This window comes from Myotis lucifugus, unplaced genomic scaffold (genome assembly GCF_000147115.1).
Source record: "Myotis lucifugus unplaced genomic scaffold, Myoluc2.0 scaffold_3, whole genome shotgun sequence".
NCBI lineage: Eukaryota > Metazoa > Chordata > Mammalia > Chiroptera > Vespertilionidae > Myotis > Myotis lucifugus.
In genome coordinates, this window is record NW_005871051.1 from 6,438,082 (window position 1) to 6,462,889 (window position 24,808).

At 37.4% G+C, this 24,808-nt stretch overlaps 1 protein-coding gene across 2 annotated transcripts in view; it reads right to left on the reverse strand.

Annotated features, from left to right (window-relative positions):
* TRAK2 (trafficking kinesin protein 2) overlaps positions 1 to 24,808 on the reverse strand; it is a 54,019-nt gene that overhangs the window by 21,748 nt on the left and 7,463 nt on the right. The window contains exons 2-4 of one of the 2 annotated variants that reach the window (XM_023760236.1): positions 20,219 to 20,299; positions 9,414 to 9,687; positions 6,329 to 6,523 (exon numbers count right to left, since the gene is read on the reverse strand). In XM_023760236.1, coding sequence (XP_023616004.1) covers positions 6,329 to 6,523; positions 9,414 to 9,504 — 286 coding nt within the window. In that variant the 5' untranslated portion in view covers positions 9,505 to 9,687; positions 20,219 to 20,299. The remainder of the gene's footprint in view (positions 1 to 6,328; positions 6,524 to 9,413; positions 9,688 to 20,218; positions 20,300 to 24,808) is intronic. The other variant, XM_006082405.3, reaches the window with a different exon arrangement.

Sequence of the window (24,808 nt, forward strand, 5' to 3'; positions counted from 1 at the left end):
GAGGGATGACCAAACAACTGAACAGCAGGCTGCGTGGGGCAACCAGGCTGGCAGGGGTGACCAGGCCAGTGTGTGTGTATGTGGGGGGACAGTTGGGGCAACCAGGCCAGCAGAGGGGGGCAGTTGGGGGAGACCAGGCTGGCAGTGGGGGCAGTAAGAGGCGACCAGGGGGGCAGTTAGGGGCAACAAGGCCGGCAGGGGGGTGCAGTTGGGGGTGACCAGGCCAGCAGGGGGGCAGTTGGGGGCAATTAAGTTGGCAGGGGGGGCAGTAGGGGGCGACTAGACCAGCGGGGGGGGGGGGCATTTGGGGATGACCAGGCCAGTGGGGTGGGCAGTTAGGAGCAACCAGGCAGGCAGGGAGGAGGAAGTTGGGGGCAACCAGGCCGGCCTGGGGGGAAGTTAGGGGTGACCAGGTCAGCACCCAGATGCAGCGAGGGGCAATCAGGCTGGCAGGGGGGGCAGTTAGGGGCAACCAGGCAGGCAGGCAGGTGAGTGATTAGGAAACAGTGGTCCAGGATTGTGAGAGGGATGTCCGACTGCCGGTTTAGTTCAATATACTACCACGTCCTAAACCAGCAGTCAGACATCCCCCAAGGGGTTCTAGATTGGAGAGGGTGCAGGCTGGGCTGAGGAGACCGCACCCGTGCATGAATTTCATGCACCAGGCCTCTAGTCAATAAATAAGGAATAGGACTTGTAAGACTTTTTGTAGCTTTGTTATGACCATAATCATTTTTAGCTTAATTAAAAACCCGTTATGATAATCTTCGTATCTAGACTATTGCTATAAAATAAATCTATACTAGAGACCCAGTGCACGAATTCATGCACGGGTAGGGTCCCTCGGCCTGGCCAGTGATGGGGGCCATCTCACCCAGTCCTGATTGGGGCCAGCTGGCTGGGGGGAGGGACCGCAGGAGGTTGACCGGCTGCAGGAGGTTGGCTGTGGGAGCGCACTGACGACCAGGGGGCGGCTCCTTTGTTGAGCATCTGCCCCCTGGTGGTCAGTGCGCATCATATAGCGACCAGTCAACCGGTCATATGGTCATGATGGTCGCTTAGGCTTTTATATATATAGATTATTACTTGCATAATTCAAACCCAGTATTTCTGCACCTCATAAACTCAGAAACTGTCAATGCACTTGGATAATTTTGCTCCAAAGAGAAGGACAAACATTACTCCAGTGACTCCACAGTCATGATAAGCAGTATCTTTTTCAGCTGAAAACAATGCATAATACAAAAGGAATCTTTTGACTTTGGAGTGTACTACATGATACAGATTTATGTTTGACTTAGGTTTTTATAATTACTTTGTCTTGAAGAAATAAAAAAACCAGAGACTTTGGAGCAGAAAAGCTTGAGTGAGCTTGAACAAGTCACTTAACCCTCCTTCTGAGATTCAGATTCTGTATTTATAATATGGAGGCCATAACATGCATTGCACAAGGTCATTAGGAGGTTCAAATATGATCATTTATTGATCAAAACTGTTGACTATCATACAACTATTTACAGCTATTACTCTCTAAACACAACTGGTATGTATGAAATAGCCCTGATTTTAAATTCTCTGCAAATAATTCACTGAGTTGGCAGCAAATACTATGATTTAAGTCATTTGTAGTTTTTTAGACCCATCTTGATACCTGAAGGTGCCCAAAAGGCACCATTAGACATGGTTATTATATCTGAGCTTGTAATTTTTCTTCCTAGCATCATTGCTTAAAATGAATCTGAGAATTACTCAGACCTTAATTATTAATGATAATCTTATTCCTAGTTAAAAGTAAAAGTATATTAGAAGATAGCTAAAAAAGGGAGTTTTAAACTGAATATAAGAAAACTTAAAAGAAGAAAAACTATCCAAAACAAAAAACTAAAAAGAAACATTTTCACTTGAAAAGAATTTATATTTACAAGTAGAAAAAGTGACTCCATAATTTAACCACAGGATTAAGGAAAACAGGCTTTTGGGTTTAAGAAATCTTCACAATTTGGTAGCTTATTGGCACTAATAGAAATTCCTTCCTTGTTCTATATACTAAAAGCCTAATACGCAAATTGTCCCCTTGACTGGGAGTTCGACCAGGAGTTCAACCAGGGGGCGGGGCCGCTGGCGGCTGGAGGCCAGGGGAAGGGAGGCGCCCTGGCCAGCAGCTGGCAGCCTCTAGGGACCCTATCTGTGCACGAATTTCGTGCACTGGGCCTCTAGTATTCATATAATTACTTCCCTTCTCTTTCTCATAAAAAACCCCTTGCCTTCACCCCATAATCAGAACACTATTTGGGTTTCTGCTTGAATCAGTGCTTCCCGAACAGCTATTTTTTGTGATCTCAAATAAATGCCTATTGCCTCTTACCTTGGCCTTTTATTTTTAGAATAAGACTCAGTTAAAAACAATTTTATACAATTTAAAAAAAAACATGACATAGTTCATTTTACATAATTGACCACAGTTGAAAATGAAGTGGCAAATTTAATTTGAAGTAAAGCCAGTAAGTTAAGGATGTAAAAAACAGCTGTGAGCTGCAAGTCACATATGATGAAAGAGGAAGAGAAAATGAAAGACACAGTACTATATAAAACCATCTGTCACTGCTTGAGAATTTAAAGCTGAACTTTAAGAAGTTAATCTCATTTAATGATCTCATTTTCTTGTATGAGGGATCTTGACTGAGAGGAATTACTTGTATATGATGTCTAATACCACAAAGCAAGCCATTAGTGGCAAAGCCAGGATAATAATGAGGTGATAACAACCCCCGCTCACAAGGTCAGAAGATAAAACTTGGGTCTGCTCATTCCTAGTACGGAGCTCTAACACCATCCTGCTGTTTCTACCACAGTCCCACCAAGATCAAAAGGCATTTATCTGACGAGGTACTCATATCCACATGTTCTAAAACAGCACAGATCCCAATTCTGTTCTTTAAAGTGTGGGCATTATCTACATATAGGAGAAGGTGGAAGGATATACATTAAACTGTTAATAGTGGCTATCTCTGGGTAGGGATTATAGTTGATCTGTTGTTTTTGTTTCTGTTTTTTGCTAATTTTCCATGAATAAATGTTACCTTTATAATAAAAAAAATAGTTCTTGTTAAGAGGTTGCAAAAGTAAAATTTAAAATGCTTCAATATGTATTATGGCAAAGAAGTTAGGTAATGCAACCAGAATTTTCCAATTCTTATGTTTTATGTGAAACAGGCTGTATACTACCAAGCCCCAAAGGTTGAGCCAGCTCAATTGCAGAGTTGCTCCACTGATGTCAGTCACAAAGCATATAGGAAGGAACACAATGGATTCCTCTCTGCAGCCTAATGAGTTCTGTCTTCTCTTCCTTATCACATACTCCTGATAAAGACATGTTGCTTGGGAAGATTTCAAAAGTACTCAGGGCACAGCTCTTACAAGTTCTCTAGGCATTTAGGCATTGAGATTAAATGCTTCTAAAACCATAGACTATTAACTGTAATTCTCTAACCAGGAATGAAGAGATAGTCAAGCAGGCTGACTTTATTATAGTAATTTCTATAAAATCCTATTTTCCCTTCAGTTCTTAGCGGTTAAAATAGAAATTTGTTAAATGGTACAGAAATTAGCAATGCTTCTTGCTTATTTCCAGACATGAACTTCCCTAACCTAATTCTCTGAAATAACAACAATAATAACAAAACCATATTCATCAGGGAGATAATAAAAAAAATGTATTGAGGTACAATTGACATATAGATAAACATATTTTTTAACAGAACAATTTTGTAACTTGGTTTTGGAAGGTTGTTAATTAATATTCAACATTTTTGGTGTAATATTTAGAGAATTTAATGTTTCTGGAAAAAAAATGGGGGTAATATACACAAGCACTTACTTTATTTATTCTGCATCAACTGCCTCAATCTCACATTTTTTCAGGATGGGAACTACCAATATTAAACTTTGTGTGCATGGTGGGGACTAAGATGGAACTAATTTGTTGGACCCATTCATTGCTCTCATGATCTATTTTTAAAGTAAACAACTTCTTTCCAGTTTCCAGTTTGTTTGGTGGGAGCTTGAGAACAACCAGTATCATTTCCCTCATGTGAGATAGGCTCCCAACCCAAAACCCATGTTTCCTTCCAAATTGATCTTCTTCTCACAGCTCTTTCAATTTCTTTACATTATGTAAGAGAGAAGGTGCCACTTCTTTATAGTTTGTTAAAATTCACTTTAATGAGCACAGTATCTACTGGCATGTGCAGGAAGTAAGGATAAGAAGAGGCTGAACCCAAGGATGGCTTACCAGGACACATAATTATTTAAAACCACCAATCTTGAAATATCAAGGGGATAGAAAACTGTGGGAAAGGGTAAGAGAATGTTTTGTATCTTGCTTTTTAAAGCCTTGGTCAATTTGCTAAATAAAGTAAATCACTTATCTTTTACATTCATAAGATGAAAATTCATAATGGAAGTTATTTATATTAGAGTGAACTGCTAACCCAAAGAATTGATACCTTTAAAATAACAGTGAAATGAAAGTAAATTACAAAGATAAAGTATTAGTGAGGCAATTATAATCCCAGTTTATTTGCTTCATGATCTCAGGTATATCAACATATAGTATAGAGTTTAATTTTCAAAGTGAAGTAAAAACAGTACCATTCAACTAATGGAGCAGGAGTGTTTTCCAGGATCTGAAGGACAGATCTGTAACATCCCATTAATCTCGTTTTAAATGGCTCCCTTGAACATTATGGTTTGTTTTATATAAAGTCCTAAAAACCAAGTATTTAAAAATCTTTCATTTTCCAGGTTAAAAAAAAAAATTCATCCTAAAAATAACTCCATTAAATCTTTAAGACATCTTTCTAGCTACAGTGCCTCCTTATCCCTCCGTGACTTACAGGACAAAGAACATAAACTAAGGGATACTTTCTGTGCCATTTTATCAAAATAATGACAAACTAAATTTATCATGATGAAATTTCAGTTTGAAATTTTCTTCTCACAAATCAAAAAACTCATGGAACAAAGGGAAATGGAAATAAAAAATAGTGTTCCTTTAAAAAAGCATTTTCTAGAAAATCTCAAGCAAGCCACTTCTTAAACTAGAAAGTTAGAAAAACCGTAAGAGCCTTGTTTAATATTCAGCTATTTAAAAAATTATTGGGGACAGAAATACAGTCTTATCTGAGTTTCTTGATATTCCAATTCAAGTTTAAAAAATGTTTAGAATTCTTTCTGAGCAGTGAGTAACCTTGTTCCAGGAAACTACTATTAAAAGCAAGTTAATGATTACTATGAAAATGAGTATTTCACAACCATCATTCTCCAGCCACAATCTTTAAAAACACAGAAGCATGGACTAGGAAAATGTCTAGGATCTAACGCAATCTCATATCTAATTCAAATAAAAAATATTTCACAAACATAACATGGAACCTACAGATTTTTATTATATACTAGAGGCCTGGTGCACAAATTCGTGTGTGGGTGGGGTTCCGGTGGGCTGGCCAGGGGGAGGGGACATAGGAGATTGGCCGGCTGGTCCTGCCCCCTGGTCGAACTCCCGGTCAGCTGAACTCCCGCCTAAGGGGACAATTTGCATATTAGCCTTTTATTATATAGGAGGATTATAACAGCTATTATATAAACAAAAATAGGGAATAAGGAAAAAGTAAGCACAGCCTGAATGCAGAGCTTTAGAATTAGGTGAAAAGCAAAAAGATCTCCATATTTTAGTTAAAAAAAATATTCTATTTAATTTTGTCATTTCTAAGAGTTTGGTGTAAAACAGACTTACTTTCAGAACAATCTGGTTTAGCCTTTCACTGAAATATTCTCTATGGATTCTTAAGTAAATAATGAAGATTACTACGTAATGTGCACTTATTTTTCCTTGTCATTATTAAAACCAGGTATGTGTCCAAGAACTATGCTTCTTAAAGACTGACATAGTTCCTGTGACTATGTTTAATAGGGAAGATAAGAGTAAAAAAGCTGATGGCTTAGGATATCAAACTATTGGGACAGTAAGTGTCAAGAGACATAAAGGAATATTAAATTTTAAATGATTTCACTACTTTTTAAAAGTCCCCTTTCTTCTCAGTGTGAAGAAAATATCAAATAAAAGATGGAAGAAATGGGAACATCTGGATATGCTTGCAACCCTGGACACTCAGAGCCATAAGAGTGACAAACTTTTTGTATTCAGACATAACACATAGAATCATTGCCAAACAATGGCTAGAGTTGTCAAATGTTTTAAAAGCCAATACCAAGATACTCATGATGATTACTTCAATGGACAAACTCTAAAAGGATAAAAAATACTCACTCATATATCGAAAAGTCTCTTCAGCAAGGACTGGAGAGAGGGCGCCAGATGCATGATGCTGCCGGTGTGGGGACCGAGTCCAGTCTTGATTTTCATATAGAAAGAGAGAGTCCACTTTTAGTCTATACTGGGGTAGCTGTTCTTCCAGCAGATTCACCAGCTCAACTTCAGGGAGATCCTCATTGGAGCAGACATCTAAAGAAGAGAGTTCATGTAAATGAATCCAATATATTTCAATTACTAGGCTACAGAAAAAATTCAGTGAAATTCATTTTGTGAAAGTATATATTAGCCAAGATCATTTCTCCACTAATTTTTACTAATGTATGTATCCTAGTACTATAGTTGGTCTTTCTCTGGGCTACTTTAATATGAGAACTTCTACAGTAAAAATAATACCACAAATATGTAAAAATATATTGCTTAGTGTATATGTTTTTAAACTTTAAAATAAATTTAGACAAATTTATTATTTCCTCCTTGTCAATCTAGTTAGTGCTGGTTAAAAGAGATCTGATCTCAAAAATGTATAGGCTTAAAGGCAGCACAAAACAACTAGCAGAAAGTAGTTCTAAAGAAATAAAACTACATCCTCTTTAGTAAAAGAATTTAAACTCTGTGGGAGGATTCTTTAAAATCGGGAAAAATCAGCTAGATATAAAAAAAATTAACACTTACTGGTTAAATATTGACTGTTACGTTAACATTCCAGCACAGTGTTCTTGCACTGGTTCTGGACTAAGTACTTCATTTTTATTTGAAATATGTGGTACACTGAACTTCCTAAATACCTTTCACATCACTACTCTCACCTGCACACCCTAACTCCCCCGCGTCATTCATATCTCTGAACTCACCTGGGCTTCTCTGCCTTTGTGTGCCTGTTCCTGGTTTTCTGTCCCAAACACTGCCCATCATTTAACACCTTTCAAATTTAGCCATTTACAAGAAAAGGAAAGTTATCCCTTGTAACATGCTTAAAATACTAGGGCTTAACATAGAGAAAATACAGGATGTCACACCAACCCCCTCACTTTTTTAAGAGATCTAGTATTTCCTTTGTGGCTTATAAAAAGAAACATTCCTAACTCTGGCAAAGAACAACAAAGTGAAATAACACCCTAAGAGAGTAAATTTCTACTACTTGACCTTAACTTAACAATAACAATTTAATAAATCAATTACAAGAAGGCTGACAATATTAGACAACCCTATGCACCTAGAAGGACATGCTGTGGCTTCATTGTTGGGGTCCGATCCCAGCAGGTCCAGGGATCCCCAGAGGTGTGGACGGAGTCGGCGAAGAAGGAATGACACGGAAAAAGCGTTCAGTTGATCAGCAGCCTAGCCAGGATCTCTAGCCAGGATCTCCAGCCAAGTTCTGTCTTTTATTGTCTTGTTACATCTGTATTTATACCAGTTGATTTTAATCCTGTCAATTTCTATTCCAAAGGTTAGGGCGTTTCTTATCTCCATTCCAGGGAGTAAAGATTATATATCTTAAGGGTGATTGTTTGTAGTTAAAGTGATTAACTACCCGCCTGGCATTTAGTTAAGGGGTTTTATTCCCTCACTAACTTCAGGGAAAAATCCCTACCTGGGGAAACAACCTTTCTCGGAGAGGTGACCTTGGTTAAAACACATAGCGCCAAGAAGGTGAGCAAACATATTAAAAACAGTATGCCATATACATCAGATCCCTTGAAACATATGCTGTGCAGATGTTTCTTCCCTGCAGTGACTGTGTCAAGCAGCAAGGATGGACCGGCTTCCAGCACTTCATAATCACAAAGATGAGGTACATTTAAAACCTTAAATATGGTTCTAAAGAAGCTCTTAGCAGATCTCTTAAATGAGCCCTAAACTATATCAAATTCTATTTCTATGAATTCCATGTGATTATCCAAAATTTTCCTGCCACAAATATATATCCTACCGGTTGTCATTATAATACTTTGCAGGAAGAGGAGTGCTAAGTGAATTAAGCCAGTAAGAGAAAGATAGTATCACATGATCTCACTCATATGTGGAATCTAATGAATAAAATAAACTGATGAACAAAATAGATCCAGAGACATAGAAGCATGGAACAGACTGACGAATTTCAGAGGGAAGTTAGGGGTAAGTGGGAAGTGATTAACTAATGGGGAACTTATATGCATATATGCATAGCCCAGGGACACAGACAACAGAGTGGTAAAGGCCTAGGAGGGGCGGCTGGGGGTGAAGGGGGCCAATGGAGGGGGGTGGGGGGAGAAAAACCACAAACAAACAAAGGGGACATCTGTAATACTTTCAACAATAAAGATAAATTTTTAAAAATTACCGTACAGCCCTAACTGGTTTGGCTTAGTGGATAGAATGTTGGCCTGTGGACTCAAAGGTCCCAGGTTTGATTCCAGTCAAGGGCACATGCCCAGGTTGTGGGCTTGATCCCCTGTGTGGGGCATGCAGGAGGCAGCCAATCAATAATTCTCTCTCATCACTAATGTTTCTATCTCTCTCTCCCTTCCTCTCTGAAATCAATAAAAACGTATTTTAGAAGAAGAAAAAATTACCCTACAAAGTTAAAAAAATAAAATACATTTTCAGCAAACATAAATATAACTAAAGTGAAGTAACTTTAGAAATAGCTGCACAGATCAGGTTTTGTGGACCAATGAGATTTAGAACCAAAGTTTAGAAAAAACGTTGGGTGTTCAGTTTTTGTATTTAGTCTTGCAAATGAGGGCTGATGGTCTTCACCTGTGTTTGTACACTCTGTCTGTCCTGAGTGTCTCTTATGTGCCAGGTATTCTTGTTGGGTGCCTGCAGGATATACAAATACAAGCATCTTTGTCCTTGCCCTTTGGGGGTAGGAAGACTAGTATGACAGTTCCTGCTGACTGTCACATGGTAGGGGGAGTCAGACACAGACAAGCAAAGGCACACAAGGCAGGTTTTGATAATATGATAGGAGACTATGGGATGAAAGAATTAATTCAGTCATCCTCCATTTCATTACAGTGATCTTATACACTGGATTAAGGCATCTGCATTTTATCCTGTAAGCAACACCCTTCAATATTTATTAAACTGGACTCACCAGTGATGCTCTCCGAGTCTCTGTGATTGTTATTCATGAGGTTTTCTTCACCCATTGGTGATGTAAAAATGGCATTCTGGGATTGATTCATGCAGGATCCTTTCTTGCTTTGGTTGAGAAGGACAGCTTTGGTATGAATTAGAGTAAAGGAAATCCATCAAGCCATTCAATAAAAAAATGGATCTGGTTGTATGGATATTTCCCGATGGACAAATGACATCTGCAGCAATGAGTGCTCGCTCTCAGGTGATTATCATACCTTGACAGTCATGACCTAAAACAAAGAACAAAACAAATGACTCTGACATTCAGCATGCTCGCTAACAACAGCAGTCCAATTACCTGCAATTCAATGTCTGGCATTAAGAATGCTTTCCTAATGATGCCTACAACATGGATACATCTCAAAATAATTACGCTGGATGAGAGAAGTCAGACAGAAAAAGAGTATGTAGTCTATAATTCCATTTATATAAAATTCTAGAAAATGTAAACTTATCTATAATGACAGAAAGCAGATCAGTGGCTGCCTGGGTCTGGAGGAGGGATTACCAAGGGGCAAGGGAAACATTTTGGAGATGATGAATATATTTATTATTTTGATTGTGGTGATGGTTCCACAAGTGTATACCTATGTCAAAACACCACATTGTACACTTGAAATATGTTCATTATAGTCAATAAAACTATTAAATTTTTAAAAAATAATTGACTGTTTAAAGTAAAATAATAATATATTGTGGGATCTATAATATATGTAGATGTAAAATGTACTACAACAATTGTACAAAGGCCAGAGGAGAAAAATGGAAATATACTGTTGTAAAGCTTTTATATTACATGGAAATAGTAACATATTGCTTAAAGGTAAACTGTGATAAGTTAAAGATGTGTACTATAAATCCTAAAGCAACCAATAAAATGACTCAAGAATTACAGATAATAAACCAACAAAGGAGATAAAATGGAATAATATACAACAGTGTTTCTCAACCGTGGCACTGTTGACATTCTGGGCCAGATAATACTTTGTCATATGCTTTGTATAATATTTACTACCTGATTCTTTGTAGAAAAAGTTTTCCAATCCCTGATTTAATAGTACTATTATTCAGGCATCAAATAAACATCTGTCTAAATCAATTATTTCCTATATCAACTTCTTAAACAGGGTTCCCCCCTACATTTAGATACTTGAAATTATACCACTACTTCTAGAAAAATCCCAATAAACTAAAGAACAGACTTCTACTTTTTACACCTACAAGTATATTAAAATTATTTTCAATTTCTAAGAAAGCATTGTAAAAAAAGTAATGTCACAAATTTGCTTGTGAAGAAGAGAGGGGAAGGAGAAAGGGAGAAGGATGAAATGGGAGAGGATAAAGGCCAAGTGTCTTTCATACTGGTCCAAATTGGTTCTTAAATAGAACTGTGGTTCTTAATCATATTTTAACCAAAAACCATTGTGAAAATTTAACACTAACCTTGAGAACCTCTGCTGAACACTGTTACATGCCAGCTGGTTTAATCTTATATTTACATTACCATTCCTATTTTTTCTGTTTGTTTAAAATTTTTTTTTTACATATATCACACAGGAACACTCCCAAACAAAAATCCTCAAGTTTCAACTATGGATTCCAGATCTTTGCTTTAAAGAATTGCTTCTTGCCCTAGCTGGTTTGGCTCAGTGCATAGAACATCGGCCTACGTACTGAAGGGTCCCTGGTTTGATTCCAGTCAAGGGCACATGCCTGGGTTGCAGGCTTGATCCCCAGTAGGCATGCAGGAGGCAGCCAATCAATGATTCTCTCTCATCACTGATGTTTCTATTTCTCTCTCCCCCTCCCTTCCTCTCTGAAATCAATAAAAAATATATTAAAAAAGAATTGCTTTTTAAAATTGTTGATACTATTACAGATGTCCTCTTTATGCACCCTCATTTACCCACCTTCATTCAGCCCCCACCCCCCCTCTCTCTAGCTATCACCACACTGTTGTGTGTGTCCATGGGCTATGTCTATATGTTCTTTGGCTAATCTCTTTGCGTCTTTCATCCAGTCCCCCACAACCCTCCTCCCCTCTGACCTCTGTCAGTCTCTTTCATGTATCCATGCCTCTGGTTCTATTTTGTTCATCAGTTTATTTTTTTATTAGATTCCACATATAAGTAAGATGCCCTAGTTGATTAGAGCATTGACCCAATATGTCAAGGTTGTGGGTTTGATCCCTGGTCATACAAGAGTATCGCATCTTAATCAGTTTTGGGGGTTTTGTTAAGGGTTTGGTCTTAACTCCTGCAAACAAGAATAGAGAAAACCAAGTTGAACACAGAACTAAGTCCATCTCTCGAGTCATGCAGGAGCAATCTAGACCTCCAGGGCAATCCAAGAACCTGCCCAACCTGCAGACTGTGGAGCAAGTCAGGGATGATCTGGAAATGATGTGTTCTTCCTGGTGACTCTTTAGTACTAAATAAACCCGTTGGATATGCTCTGGTCTAGATCTGAGCTCCTCAGTAGGTCTAGTTTGGAGCAGCAACAGTGAGTACAGAATAATGTCTATAACTTGGCATTAGACAAGCCTGAATTTTCAAGCCTGGTTTTCTGACTCTGAGCACATTATCTAACAGTTTCTCATTGTCAAGATAGGAGTTATAATTAACTACTCTTTATGGGGAGGGTCAGGTATGAGGACTAAAATGCTTGTTGCCTTTAGTTTCCGCCTTTGCTTGGGCCTGAAGAAAAGATGTCTTCAGCCTAATATTTATTCTTTTTTACTTTAATAAAAAACGTAGTTTATTGGAAGCAGATACAAACTCCATCTCAATATTTCTTAAGTTTCTGGCTCAACAGCCAACTCTAAGCCCAGAATGGCTACGCTGTTTGTGTATAGAACAGATGTAGTCTAAAGATTACAACTGAATAATCTTCATAAAGAGACAAGAACTGAGAAAATGTACTATAAAGAGACAAGTGTCATAAAACAGGGCTATTAAGGGAGATTATTTCTTCATGGATTGTGAGGAAGGGCTGCTTATAATAAAAGTCTTAACTATAACTGGTACCATTATCCATAGTATAGTGGCTGTATTCATTTCCTGTTACTACTACAACAAATTACAAGTTTAGTGGCTTAAAACAAAGTCAATTTATTATCTTACACTGCTGGATGCCAAAGGATGAAATGATTTCAACGGACCAAAATCAGGCCTGTGCTTCCTCTGGAAGCTCTAGGGGAGAATCCTTGTCTTTTCTAGCTTTTAGACCTACATTCCTTGGCTTACGACCCCTTACTCCATCTTCAAATCTGTTTCTATGTCACATCACCACCTTCTGCCAAGTCTCCCTTTATCTCCCTCTTACAAGGGCAACTGTGATTACATGTAAATGGAGTGGAATAATCCAGGATAATCTCCCCATCTCCCAAATTCTTATTTTAGTTTCTTCTGCAAAATCTCTTTAGTCATCCTATATAATAAAAGCCCAGCGACCAAACAGCAGAACAACCAGAACGACCCCTCACCCTGGGATCAACTGAAGGCTGTCTTCATGTCATTCCTTCTTCGCCGACTCCATCCACACCTTTGGGGACCCCTGGACCCGCTGGGATTGGACCCCAGCAACAGGTTCCAGGCAATAGGATCTGGATATCTTTGAGGGCCATTACTTAGTCTACCATAGTAGTTAAGAACATGAATTCTGGAACTAGACTGCCTATATCTGAACTCCAGCTTCACTTACTAGTTGTAGGATCTTGGATAAATTAGTTAACCTCATTTCTTCACCTATAAAATGGGTCTAATAACAGGGTCTACTTAATGGGGTTGCTATGAGGATTAAGTGCGTTGAGAGAGGAAAATAATAGCACCTACCTCAGGGTCCATGGGGGAATTACATGAGTTAAACATGTAAAGCTCTTAAAACAATACTTTAGAATACAGTAAATATGATGCAAATATTAGTTATTAGTTCTATTAGCACCAATTAGTACTATTTGTCATCATTATTAGTTCTGTACCTTACACGAAGTTAAGCACAATGTAAACCCTAATCCTGACTCCTTAATGCATCTTCCCTCAACATCAAAAGTCACATTTAATTCCTGCCCTCTGACAAGTGATATTTAGTGCCATAATCCTTTTTCTTTCTACTTCTCTGATGCCTGAATAAAGAGAAAGCATGCAAAATCAGAGTCCTAAATGTAGTAAAAACTGAACTTTGGCAAGCCAAACAACACCCTTTCAGTGCCCTTCCTAGTGTGTACCCGCATATTCTAAGTATTTCCTTGAGTACCATCTACTCTCTATGCTGGTTCTCAAAATTGTTTTAGGAACAATTTTGCTGCTTTTTTTATAAAACAATCAATCAAGCATATGCCAGCTTTTGTAATTCATGAACATTGAGAAAATAAAATAGCCAAATGACTTATTTTAATAAGAAGGAGACTTAAAAAAGAACAAGCAAATCATGGCCATGATACAAATATTGCTGGCAGAAAACAACATGGTTACTGACTTAGTTTAGCCTAGCCATGGAAACTAATGGTCAACAATGAGTGCCTAAATATAGATCCTGTGCCTTCAAAAATACTGCTACTTCCTTAACACAGGATACTCCAGTCAGAACAGGCTTACAGAAAGGCTAAAATAAATTCTGGGAAACTTCCTCTTGACAGAAGTGCAGACGGAAGTATAGTAAATATAATGATTTAATGAATCACTTAAAGTAGAAATATATTTAAAATTTTTATTGTACAAATAATACTTTGGGGATTAATTTAAGATACATGTGAGCTGTTGATCAGCACTCAGAAGTAGTAACAGTGCTCATCACCAGCTTCAGCAACAGCTTTTTCAGGCAGTGGCAGCCCTAATCCAGACAAAGGATCAATTGTGTAATTTAAGAAATAAGTGTACATTGTCCCTACATTAAATAATAGATTTTGACAGAGACTCACTAATTTTAATGTATCTGGTTACATCAAAGATATCAAAAAACCCACAATCATTTTAAAACCAGACACTGAACCACAAAAGACTATTTGATGACTTTAGTGCTAAGAGCTAAAAGAAAAAGAGGGTTTGGGGGGAAGGGGAACCCTCACCAAAATCCAACCTGGACAGTGAGCAGCAGAGCTGAGGAAGGCAGAGACCACACACCAACACCAAGTCCAGGAGCACTCATGTGCTACAGTATATCGCACTGGCTACATTTTACCAGCAATTGTAAAGTTCACCCTGAGGAAATAGGATTTGTGCCCAGCAAATATTTTGTCCCTCCTTTTTAGTGCTATTCAAGTTAAAGATCAGTAGGGTTTTCAGAATATGAAATATATGGAGGCAGTTCTACTTACAAACAGGTTGGATTCCAAAAGGTAGTTAAATCCACTTAGTTTAAAAGTCCAAATCCATGAGTGAGATTTAGGCTTACAGGGTCCACATTTCCTCCTAGCTGATATTTTGAACATTAAAGAAACCCTGCCCTGTTATGTTTAAAATGAACGTTTGCTGAGGTGGGCAACCCCTCCCTGCCACAATCTCTACCAACAGGAGGAGGGAGGGAACCTCTGGCAGCTAAGGAATCCACACCTGCAGATTAGGAAAGGCCTCGAACCCATGGTGCCATCTGTGGTTTTTGATAAATTTCCAGTTGCACTTCATTCACCATGCGTAGCCTTTAAGTTCTTGAACGCCTAATTTTAACCTGTATCAACCTTTAACTAAAATAGACATCCCACTTTAACTATGATCCTTGGTTTAAAACATTTCAGACATTCACATTTCTTCATCGTTGGCCAGTTGTCAATTGCACAGATACATATATGTCTCACACACTGTGGAACTGTTCTTCATAATCATTCTTATGTCCAATCATTTATTTAACATGTATAATTTTCCCACTTTCATTTTTTACACTATTTCTACTTTTGTATAAATCAATTTATCATAGCTCTGCTTTTAGAGAGAAAATAAGGTTTGCAATATTTATAAAATACCTCAGAACCAAACACATATAAAATAAACATACTATCAATAGCAATAAGGGCTGAGTTGAAAATGACCATTTGTTGGTGATCAGCAGAGCTGAATCCCTTGGTCTCAAGCATACTTTGTCCCTCTGCTAATTTAGAAAGTTCATAAATTACAAAATCAGCTCCTACTTTTCCACATTATTAAGTTAGCTCTCAAAGAGCACATGAGCTTATAAAAAGCATAGCTGTATATCTCATCTGGAGCTGCCACTTAGCAATAATTTGGGAGTCTGACAATTATTCTTACCTACGGTAATCCTTTCCTGTCACTAACTATTGCTCTTGGACAAACTCATAAAAATGTCCCCAAATAAAAAGCCCTTGGTGGGAATGCAGACCAGTACAGCCATTCAAAGAAACCATCAGGCACTATGTAGTCAAATGAAGTGCATATGTACCCTAAGACTCAGCAATTGTGCTCCTGGGTTTACTGTATCCCAAAGAAATTCTCTTATCAGCCCATAAAGAGACAATTCCGAGATTATCTCCTGCATTGCTGTTTGTGATAGTAAGGTGAGGGCCTACTCCCTGGAGAGTAGACAGGCACAATGTGGTGGATACACACTACAGAGCACCAAAGCACTACAAATACAGTGCCGCGCGAATAATGCAAGAAGCAAAATGAGAGAGATACCACAATGCCATTTACATTAATTCATTTTTTTCTGCATTATATTTATAAACATATGAAAATGCTTGCCTTAGGGGAAAAAAATAAGGAGAATTTGGAGGAAGGTATGGGGATAAAAGGGAAATTCTTAAAACATATGGAAATCCTACTATTCTTTTAGTAGGCTACTTGCCATATAATTATTATTGCATCTCTTCAATCCATAAAGTCTGAACATGAACCTGGACACGAAAACATTTGCTGGAGACAATCTATGCAGAACTAGCAATCTTGGTAATGCAAACTATGTGGACACAGTTCCTGACAATTTCTTTAAAGGCCATGTTGCTTTTATATTACTACCTAGCTGTTCTAAAGCAGTATAATTAGATTTTAACTAAGGAAATGATAAAAAAAGAAAAGAAAACAAAACAAAAAACAAGTGTGATGAAGGCTCAGTGTTGACATTTTCAGGTGTTTGGTTATCTGATAAAAGCTTTGAAGGAAAAAGTGTTTTAAGTTCAAAGATGACAAGAGTTTAAAAGTGGTGCATATAAACTACATTCCTTAAATAAACAAACCTCTGATTCTCATCAGATGAAAATCAGTCACAAGCTACACTGGAAATTTCCATTCAGTTTCTCTCTTCAAAACACAACACAAACATGTGCACCTCTGTTTCTCACTATAAATAAATAAAGTAATATGTTCATTCAAAAAAACACAGGCAGTATAATATGGCAGATAAAAAAATGAAGAATAAATGAAAGCTAACTGTAATCTCTTACCAGCTTTCACTGGGAAGTAGAATATTAACATGCTGTTTAGCAGCCTACTCATTTATCTTTCCATGTCAACTTATTATCAATATATGCCATCATTTTAAAGTAATTCATTCTGAATTACACAATATTCAGAATATACAATTATATAATCACTGATACTTTCCATTAGGGACTTTCTAAAAATGAACGGGTTATTCATCCACTTCAAAACTCAAGAATCCATATAACAAGGGTTTAGCAATTTTTTTTTGTAAAAAATGGGTAGTTAATATTTAAGGTTTGCAGCCATATAAGGCTTCTGCTGCCCCCTCCTTTTTTTCAACCCTTTAAAAATGTAAAAAACATTAGCTTACAGAATTGGCTGGATTTGGCCCACGGGATATAATTTGCTGACCTCTGGTTTATACCCTAAATCATGGTATTTTTGCATCAGGACACCAAACTCTTATGGAAAACATTATAAATAGCCAAATAAGAAATATCAACATCTTTTAAAACTACTTTTGGAGAGGAATTTCATCTTTTGCTTTTCACACTCATTTCTATAAAAGATGACTGGCTTAGCAATATAAAAAACAAAGCAAATAGAGATTGAAAAAATAAATAAAAATAAATAAAAAAACAAAGCACGTAAAGATTGAATAAATAAATAAATAAATAAATAAACAAAGCACATTATTATTTGGTAGTCAAAAATAATTTAGTGATGTCATATGGTAGCTTAAGTAAAAGGAAATAGGATAGAAAATAGCTCAAAAATACTAAATGCAAACCTCAAAAGGGTAGAAGACAGCACTATCTTCTCTGTACTACCTGACAAAAGAGTTACAAAGCCCTAGCTAGTTTGGCTAAGTGGGCAGAGCATCAGCCTGTAGACTGAAAGTTCTGGGGTTCGATTCTGGTCCAGGGCACATGCCTGGGTTGCAGGCTCGGTCACCAGTGGGGGGTGTGCAGGAGGCAGATGATCCATGATTCTCTCTCATCGTTGATGTTTCTATCTCTCTCTCCTATTCCTTTCCTCTCTGAAATCAATAAAAATAAAATATATATATATATATATATATATATATATATATATGCTACAAAGAGCTATATATATATTCAATTCTAACATTGCAAAAGCTTTTAAGATAGGATTTTCTTATAACTTCTGAAGAATAGAGACTGAGTTTAGTATGAACTATTTAAATATATGGAAGTTTGATAAATGGAGGGAATATTTACTTGAATATTACATCATCATCTTAACACAGGACAGCAGAGCTCCTCTGAGGAAAGAAATGTTTTTGTTTGGTAAAGCCCACTATGGTGCAAGGTGAGTTCTTGCAGCATCGGCAGGAAAGCTAACTCCTCTGCATAAGACTAGGGAAATGACTGTTCTCTCTTTCTCTGGAAAGAAGTCCCATCCAGATGGCAGTAGCTCAGAGGCCACAAGAACACCAGGAATTTGCAGAAATCTAGGGAGAGTTTTGGCTTCCCTATAACATGAAACTGAAGGTTCAAAACAACTATTGAGCAGTTAAAATCCAGACACTCAGCTGATACTTGGGTTACTGGAATATTAAAATATTTGCTCACAAGAGCAGTTGCCGTCAAGAATTTATATTTCAGAATATTAATAAAATCATCATAGCTGTTATATTTTTAAATCTTTTCCAACATAGGAAATTATGTCATTTTGACTAAAGTACTGGTTTTAAAAAAAGGAAAAAGCACAATTATAAGTCTTCAAAATTGAGTAATGCAGAGTAAGTGGTATTATAGTTTGTGGGTTTCCTGTTCTCTTAACCAAAAATGCAGTGGAGGGGGTAATGTCTTGAGCCGAGGCATTTTATATAATAGATTCTGTGGGTACTAAAATATGTACTATACTTCTGCAACCAAAAAAATTCTTCCCCACCAAATTAGAAAGTGTTTTTTTCAATGCTGACTGACAAATTTTAGGTTGTAAATTAAATCAAGAGACACCGTTACCTGAAAACCTACAGACACTTCACAGATTAAAAAACTGAACAAATATAATCATGCTGGCAGACTTAAGAGTATTTACTGTGTAATCTGCACTTCACGACTTATCTTCAAATCAAATAGCTAAGGAGATCCCTCGAAGCAGCATTTTACACAGCAATAAAATAAATACAAATTTTAAAAACAGAAATATTTCAGGAATAGGTAGAAAATCTGTGTCCTCACTTCTTTTTGTCCCCTCTAAAAATCAAATGTAAACTTGTTTTTTGCTGGCTTACGATGATCCTAAATTTTCAGTTATTTTAAACTTATAATATTTAAAGTCTCCAGAAGCTGATGTTTCCAAAAGGTGCCAAAAGAAAAACTGTAGCCAATATAGCTCTTCAGATCAACAAAGTAATCAGTGGCACCAGGACATGCAATCTTAAGTGGCCAGAAACAGGGTGTAACTTAAAATGGGAGTGATGCCAGGGTAGAATATTTATTATATAAACATATTTATAAACATATATAATTCTAGAATGAGTCTAGAATTCTGCATATCTAAGATTTATAACCATTTTAGTAACATAATTCTACTAGGCAAAAAATGTTCAAATTACATTATGGTTTGGACATAAGGCTCATTGATTTCCAAACCATTGTCACAATCAATTCCACGACTTCATGACAAGGTTACCTTTTGAGGGAGAAATGACATGTGGTGGGTGATTTTGGTTTGCCAATGAAATTCAGGAACCAAATAAAAACAGATAAAAATTCTGTTGGCTATCTGTAACTCAGGAGACAATTAAGATTCTCAAAGGAGCTAGCTGGGTCTAGTAACTAGGTGGCTAGGGAAATTTAGTAACTCTATCCCTCCTCCTGCCTTTAGTAGCTGGTATCCCCAGTTCTTCAGGATTTTAACATGGTCCCTCTCTTTCCTCAGAAATCTCATCTACTTCAAAGGCCTTAATTTCTAATTATATGATAATTACTCCCAAGTCTCTATCTTCAGCCCAAATTGGCATTTTTTTACTTTAAACTGAAACTCTCTATCAACTTATAATCCATAAATTTATCACATTCTAAACTGAACTCATTATCCTTCTCCCACCAAATCTGTTTTTTCTTGCTTTACTAATTAGCTAATATTATCAATTCACCTGATCAGCAGGGCCAAAAACCAAAGTCATCTTTCTTCTCCTCAATCCCTGCTTTCCATGTAGTTACCAGTTACTGTCCATTTATTCGCCAAGCCTACAGCTATGGCCTTACCCAAGTCCTTCTCTCTGCCCCGACCAGGGCAATAGTTTCCCACCTGGTCCTCCAACCTCAGCCCTCATTCTCTGCTCTAATCTGCTGAGGTTCTTGGAACCCACACTGCTAACTCAGCCCACCGCTCCCATTCCCTTAGCATACTGTACCTTACGCTTCAAGTGTCCTCCACCTCTAAATGCACACACAGGAAAGAATTTCTGGTAACTTGGTCTCTCACACAGATTTTCCTATAAGGGAAAAATATACTATGGGAACCAAAACATGTGGTCCACTTGACAGTTCCACTGTATAAACTGCAGACACTCCGGCCTCCTTATCATTCTTTAGTGGGTCTGCTTGGTGTATACTTTCCTCAAGGCCTGATCAACAGAGTACACTGAGACAACTTCAGTTTCTAGACCTGAACAACTGAAGAGCAGACATCGCTGTCCTGTGAAACTTCCTGAACAGAAACGAGTTCTTTTGACACTGAGAACAAAAAGCAAAACCTCTTTGTTAAATTCATGACTTTACTACAGAATATGCCAAATGAACGCAGCACTACAGAAGTTTGCTGAGATTAGCTTATAATGGTAAGCAACTGATATAAAGACAGAAGAGCTCTGTTTCAAATGGAAAATACAAGATAGAGAAATTGATTCTCAATTCTGTTCCAAATTCTGTTCCAATTTTCCCAATAAAAGCTAACACTGACAGAGCACTTACTATGTGCAAGGCATTGACTTTATTCTTCTCCCATGAAGCCTGTTTTTGTTTTATGCACATAATCCCCTCTCATCCTCACAACTACCCCAACATGTGATATTACTGTTAAGGTTTCATAGATAGAGAAAACTTAAGCTCACAGGTTAAAAAGAGCCAAGCTGGTAAGAGCCAAGAATCAAACTCAGAGCTGAGGCCTCTCACTTCCGAGTGCTATGAGGAGAAACAAGGAGTGTAGGGGACTGTTGATCTCTCTCTCTCTCTCTCTCTCTCTCTCTCTCTCTCTTTCCCCCTGTTCCTTCCTCTCTCTCTCTAAAATAAATAACATATTTTTTTAAAAAAGAAAAAGCCTCAGAGATCCTTCTAAAACAGGCTTAGCTCTCCACTCCATTTTGTAAAAAATACATACTGATTACTGAAAGAGAAAAAAAGGGCAAACAAGCCCCCAATTTGTTCTTTTGTGCTTTTAGAAAAAAATGAGTCATCTGATCCCAAAGTTGGCTGTATTTACAAAGAAACAGAATGATCTGTGTTTTTATGTTTCTTTAATAAGACAACTCCAAATCTGAATTTGATTTTGCCATTAAATAACTATTCAACAGTATTGAGAAAATAATACAGATATATTATTACTGTAAATTGGGAATAATTCTGTCACTTGTTATGAGCTGCTAAAAATAAGCGGGATGAAGATCAAAATAAAATTTTGTTGCAAGAAATTAAATCCACCTATATTGTAATACATTATCTTGCAAATGCCATGCATTCAATAAATATCTGCTAAGAGAATAAATCAATCTGTAGTCAAGTTACATCCATGCAATCTGTAGTAGAGAGAAAAACAGTACTACACGAAATATAAAGTTGCTAGAACATTTGAAAATTGAAAGCTTTCTTAGCCTAATTTACAAAGTCTACATAGTCCTCTCATGGGTTTCAGTAAAGAGATATGAGTGTATATATTGGGCTACATCAATTAAGTCCATCAGTTACACTAATATTGCAAACATTCCCTAGAGCAGTGGTTCTCAACCTTCTGGCTCTTTAAATACAGTTCCTCATGTCGTGACCCAACCATAAAATTATTTTCGTTGCTACTTCATAACTGTAATGTTGCTACTGTTATGAATCGTAATGTATATATCTGATATGCAGGATGGTCTTAGGTGACCCCTGTGAAAGGGTCGTTCGATCGCCAAAGGTTGAGAATCACTGCCCTAGAGAAATGTGTTTGAAAACACTGGCAAAAACTACAAAATCTTTAATACTCTCCCTCGCCACAATTTTCTTATTTTAAAAACATTGGTAGTAAGATGTTTCCCAATAAAGTTAAGACATGGTAATGAGAAAAAGTCCAACAAACTGCTATTGTGGGGAGAAGTCCTGAGATAGAAAAGGCTGATAGAATGCGATGACTCAGGGTCATTACTATGACTAAGCAATTACTGTATTATAGTGACTGTAGTAATATCCTCTAAGATTATAAGCTTTTAAAGAGCTCCTTCTCCCTACACTAAATGGTCTCAAATTGCTATATTTTTTTGAGATTTTAAGTCTACTTCTAATTTGGTTTTCTGCCTCATTGCAAAGGCAATCAACCATTACACTTTACAGTTGCCAGTGTCTCTCCCCTTTCTAATCTGCTGTTAGCTGAGAAACCAGATAACCAGGTTATCAGAGAACCCAGAAGTGTCTGCTGGAGACTAAACCTTAGGACCTGTTTTCCTGCCCTTGGCTGGTTCCTCGGTACCTCTTTCTTTCATCCCTGCAGCGCTAGGGATTTGGTTGCTTCTTTTCTTCCTTTGGCACAGTCGCCGTCAAGTGCTTTCTCACCTGGTGTTCTTTTTCCCTAGGTTGGCTATGAATACCTTTGTCCTTTCTTCACTGTCTCCTAAGAAAAGTGTTAAGTCCTCCTCTTGTGTGAGAATTTTACTGTCAATTGTCACAGAGAAATATAAAGTAGGTTACAAACATGGACCAAGTTGTCTAAGGAACCTTAAAATTTTTCAGTGATTTTGTTCCTTAATCAGTGTTCACAGACGCCTCTCTTGAATGCTCGCTCCCAGAGACTATGTGCTCACTTTCTTCCTCACTTCACTGTGAGCCCCTTGAACGAAGGTGTCTTATGTTTGCATGCCCAAAACTTAAAGCAACAGACACATGGTAGGCTAGCAATACATGCCTAACTATAAGCTTAGTGATTTAAAATGTCAATACACTGAATTATAGAAGTAATTTAATGAACAAAATTGCTTATTAGTACATTTCAGTCCAACATCAACCATTTTGCCTTGAAAAAAACACACACAAAAAACCTTAAGCTAAGAGTGAACAGTTGAAAGAAAACATTGTTTTTGCTTTATGAATAACTCTGTATAAGAGTTTGCTGTTAAAAGAGAGATTTATTATTTTTATAGCAATAACACAGTGCCCACTTTTCTTATAAATAACTAAAAAGAACTGGCTGACAATTTCATAGGAAAGCTACAAGTGAATTTTTGGCTCACAACTTAGTTTTATCATGTTTCCCACTAACAGTATTTGCAACTGTTTATAAATTACATTTAAATTAAGTCTCATATTAAATAAGAAATGAGAAAATATCTACTTAAAAACCCCACAATTGCTAATATCTGCAGTCTTTTGTTTTTCATGACTAAAAATAGAACAGTGTTTAGCCTAGTACTAGCTAAAAAGATGAGAATAGATGGGAAAAAATCTTTTTAAGTTGTTAAATTATGTGCTTTAGGAACAGTTGTACCATCTCAGAGACATTTTAGTTGGCTCCCAGCCTCCTCCTCTTCCTTTCTTCCTTCAGACAGAGAGTGTTCTTTCTTAACCAACAAACTTCCCTTTGTTTAGATTTATACCACTGGCCTGAATAACCCAAAGCACCACACACAACATGCCAATGACTAAAAGCAGTAAGAACAGAAAGCAGAGGTTTGGTGCTTAGATCCCAAACCTTTCTGTACGTGATGAAGTTTTGAAAAGTCCATTTTCTAATTTGACAAGCATTTTATTAAATGTAAAGAAGTAGTTAAGTTCTGAAAAGATTACAAATGATATGAATGGGGCTGTTGCAGATTTGGCCACCAACCTGGTCCTCACACCACAGGCATGCCCTCCATTATCCTCTTAAACATCCTTTTCTGAGACAACCTCATACCACACCATTCTTGCTAATCTCTGAAACCCTATCTGTTCTCTATTTCTCTTACTCTCATTCCTCCCACCAGTAAATTCACAAAATCTATAGCTAGTATTCTCTCCAAACTCTACGAATGAAGTACAAGCATAATCTCAATCATGCACTTCCACACTTGTTGATGGGAATATAAATTAGCAATCCTCTTAGAAGAGGAACTGGGTGAAAGATAGAAGGGGGAGAGAATTATTTTTCTTAATATACCTTTCAATTTTTCTACATGTGATGTCCACCAGATTGAAAAATAATGAAATACGTTACTTAAAAGTCTCTATTCCTGCCTTCTCTAAATCTCCCTCTAACTATTGCCCTCTGCTCTCAGCCATGCTTCCTTAAAGGGCATTTCCTCTCATTCTCTTTTCCCCATCTCTCATTCATACCTCAACTCCACTACAATCTGATTTTTCCTGAAACCACTTTCCCTTCAGTCACCAGTAGTCCCTGCTAACCAATCCAATCATACCTTCTTAGTTGTTATCTTATGTCACCTCTGGTTCAATATTGTTGACTACTCCCTGCTTTCCTCTGTTGACTCTCTTTTCTGTTAATAACTCCCAGCCTGGCTCTTAAACTAGACTTTTTCCTGAGCTTCAAACAATTTTCTCAAAGGCTGATTATGATCCCTTAAACCCGCGGGTGGCAAACTGCGGCTCCCAGAGCCACACGCGGCTCTTTGGCCCCTTGAGTGTGGCTCTTCCACAAAATATCGACTTCTGCGCATGGGCCACGAAATTTCAATCACACTGTACATGCACGCCTGCACGTGGTATTTTGTGGAAGAGCTACACTCAAGGGGCCAAAGAGCCGCATGTTGCTCCGAGCCGCA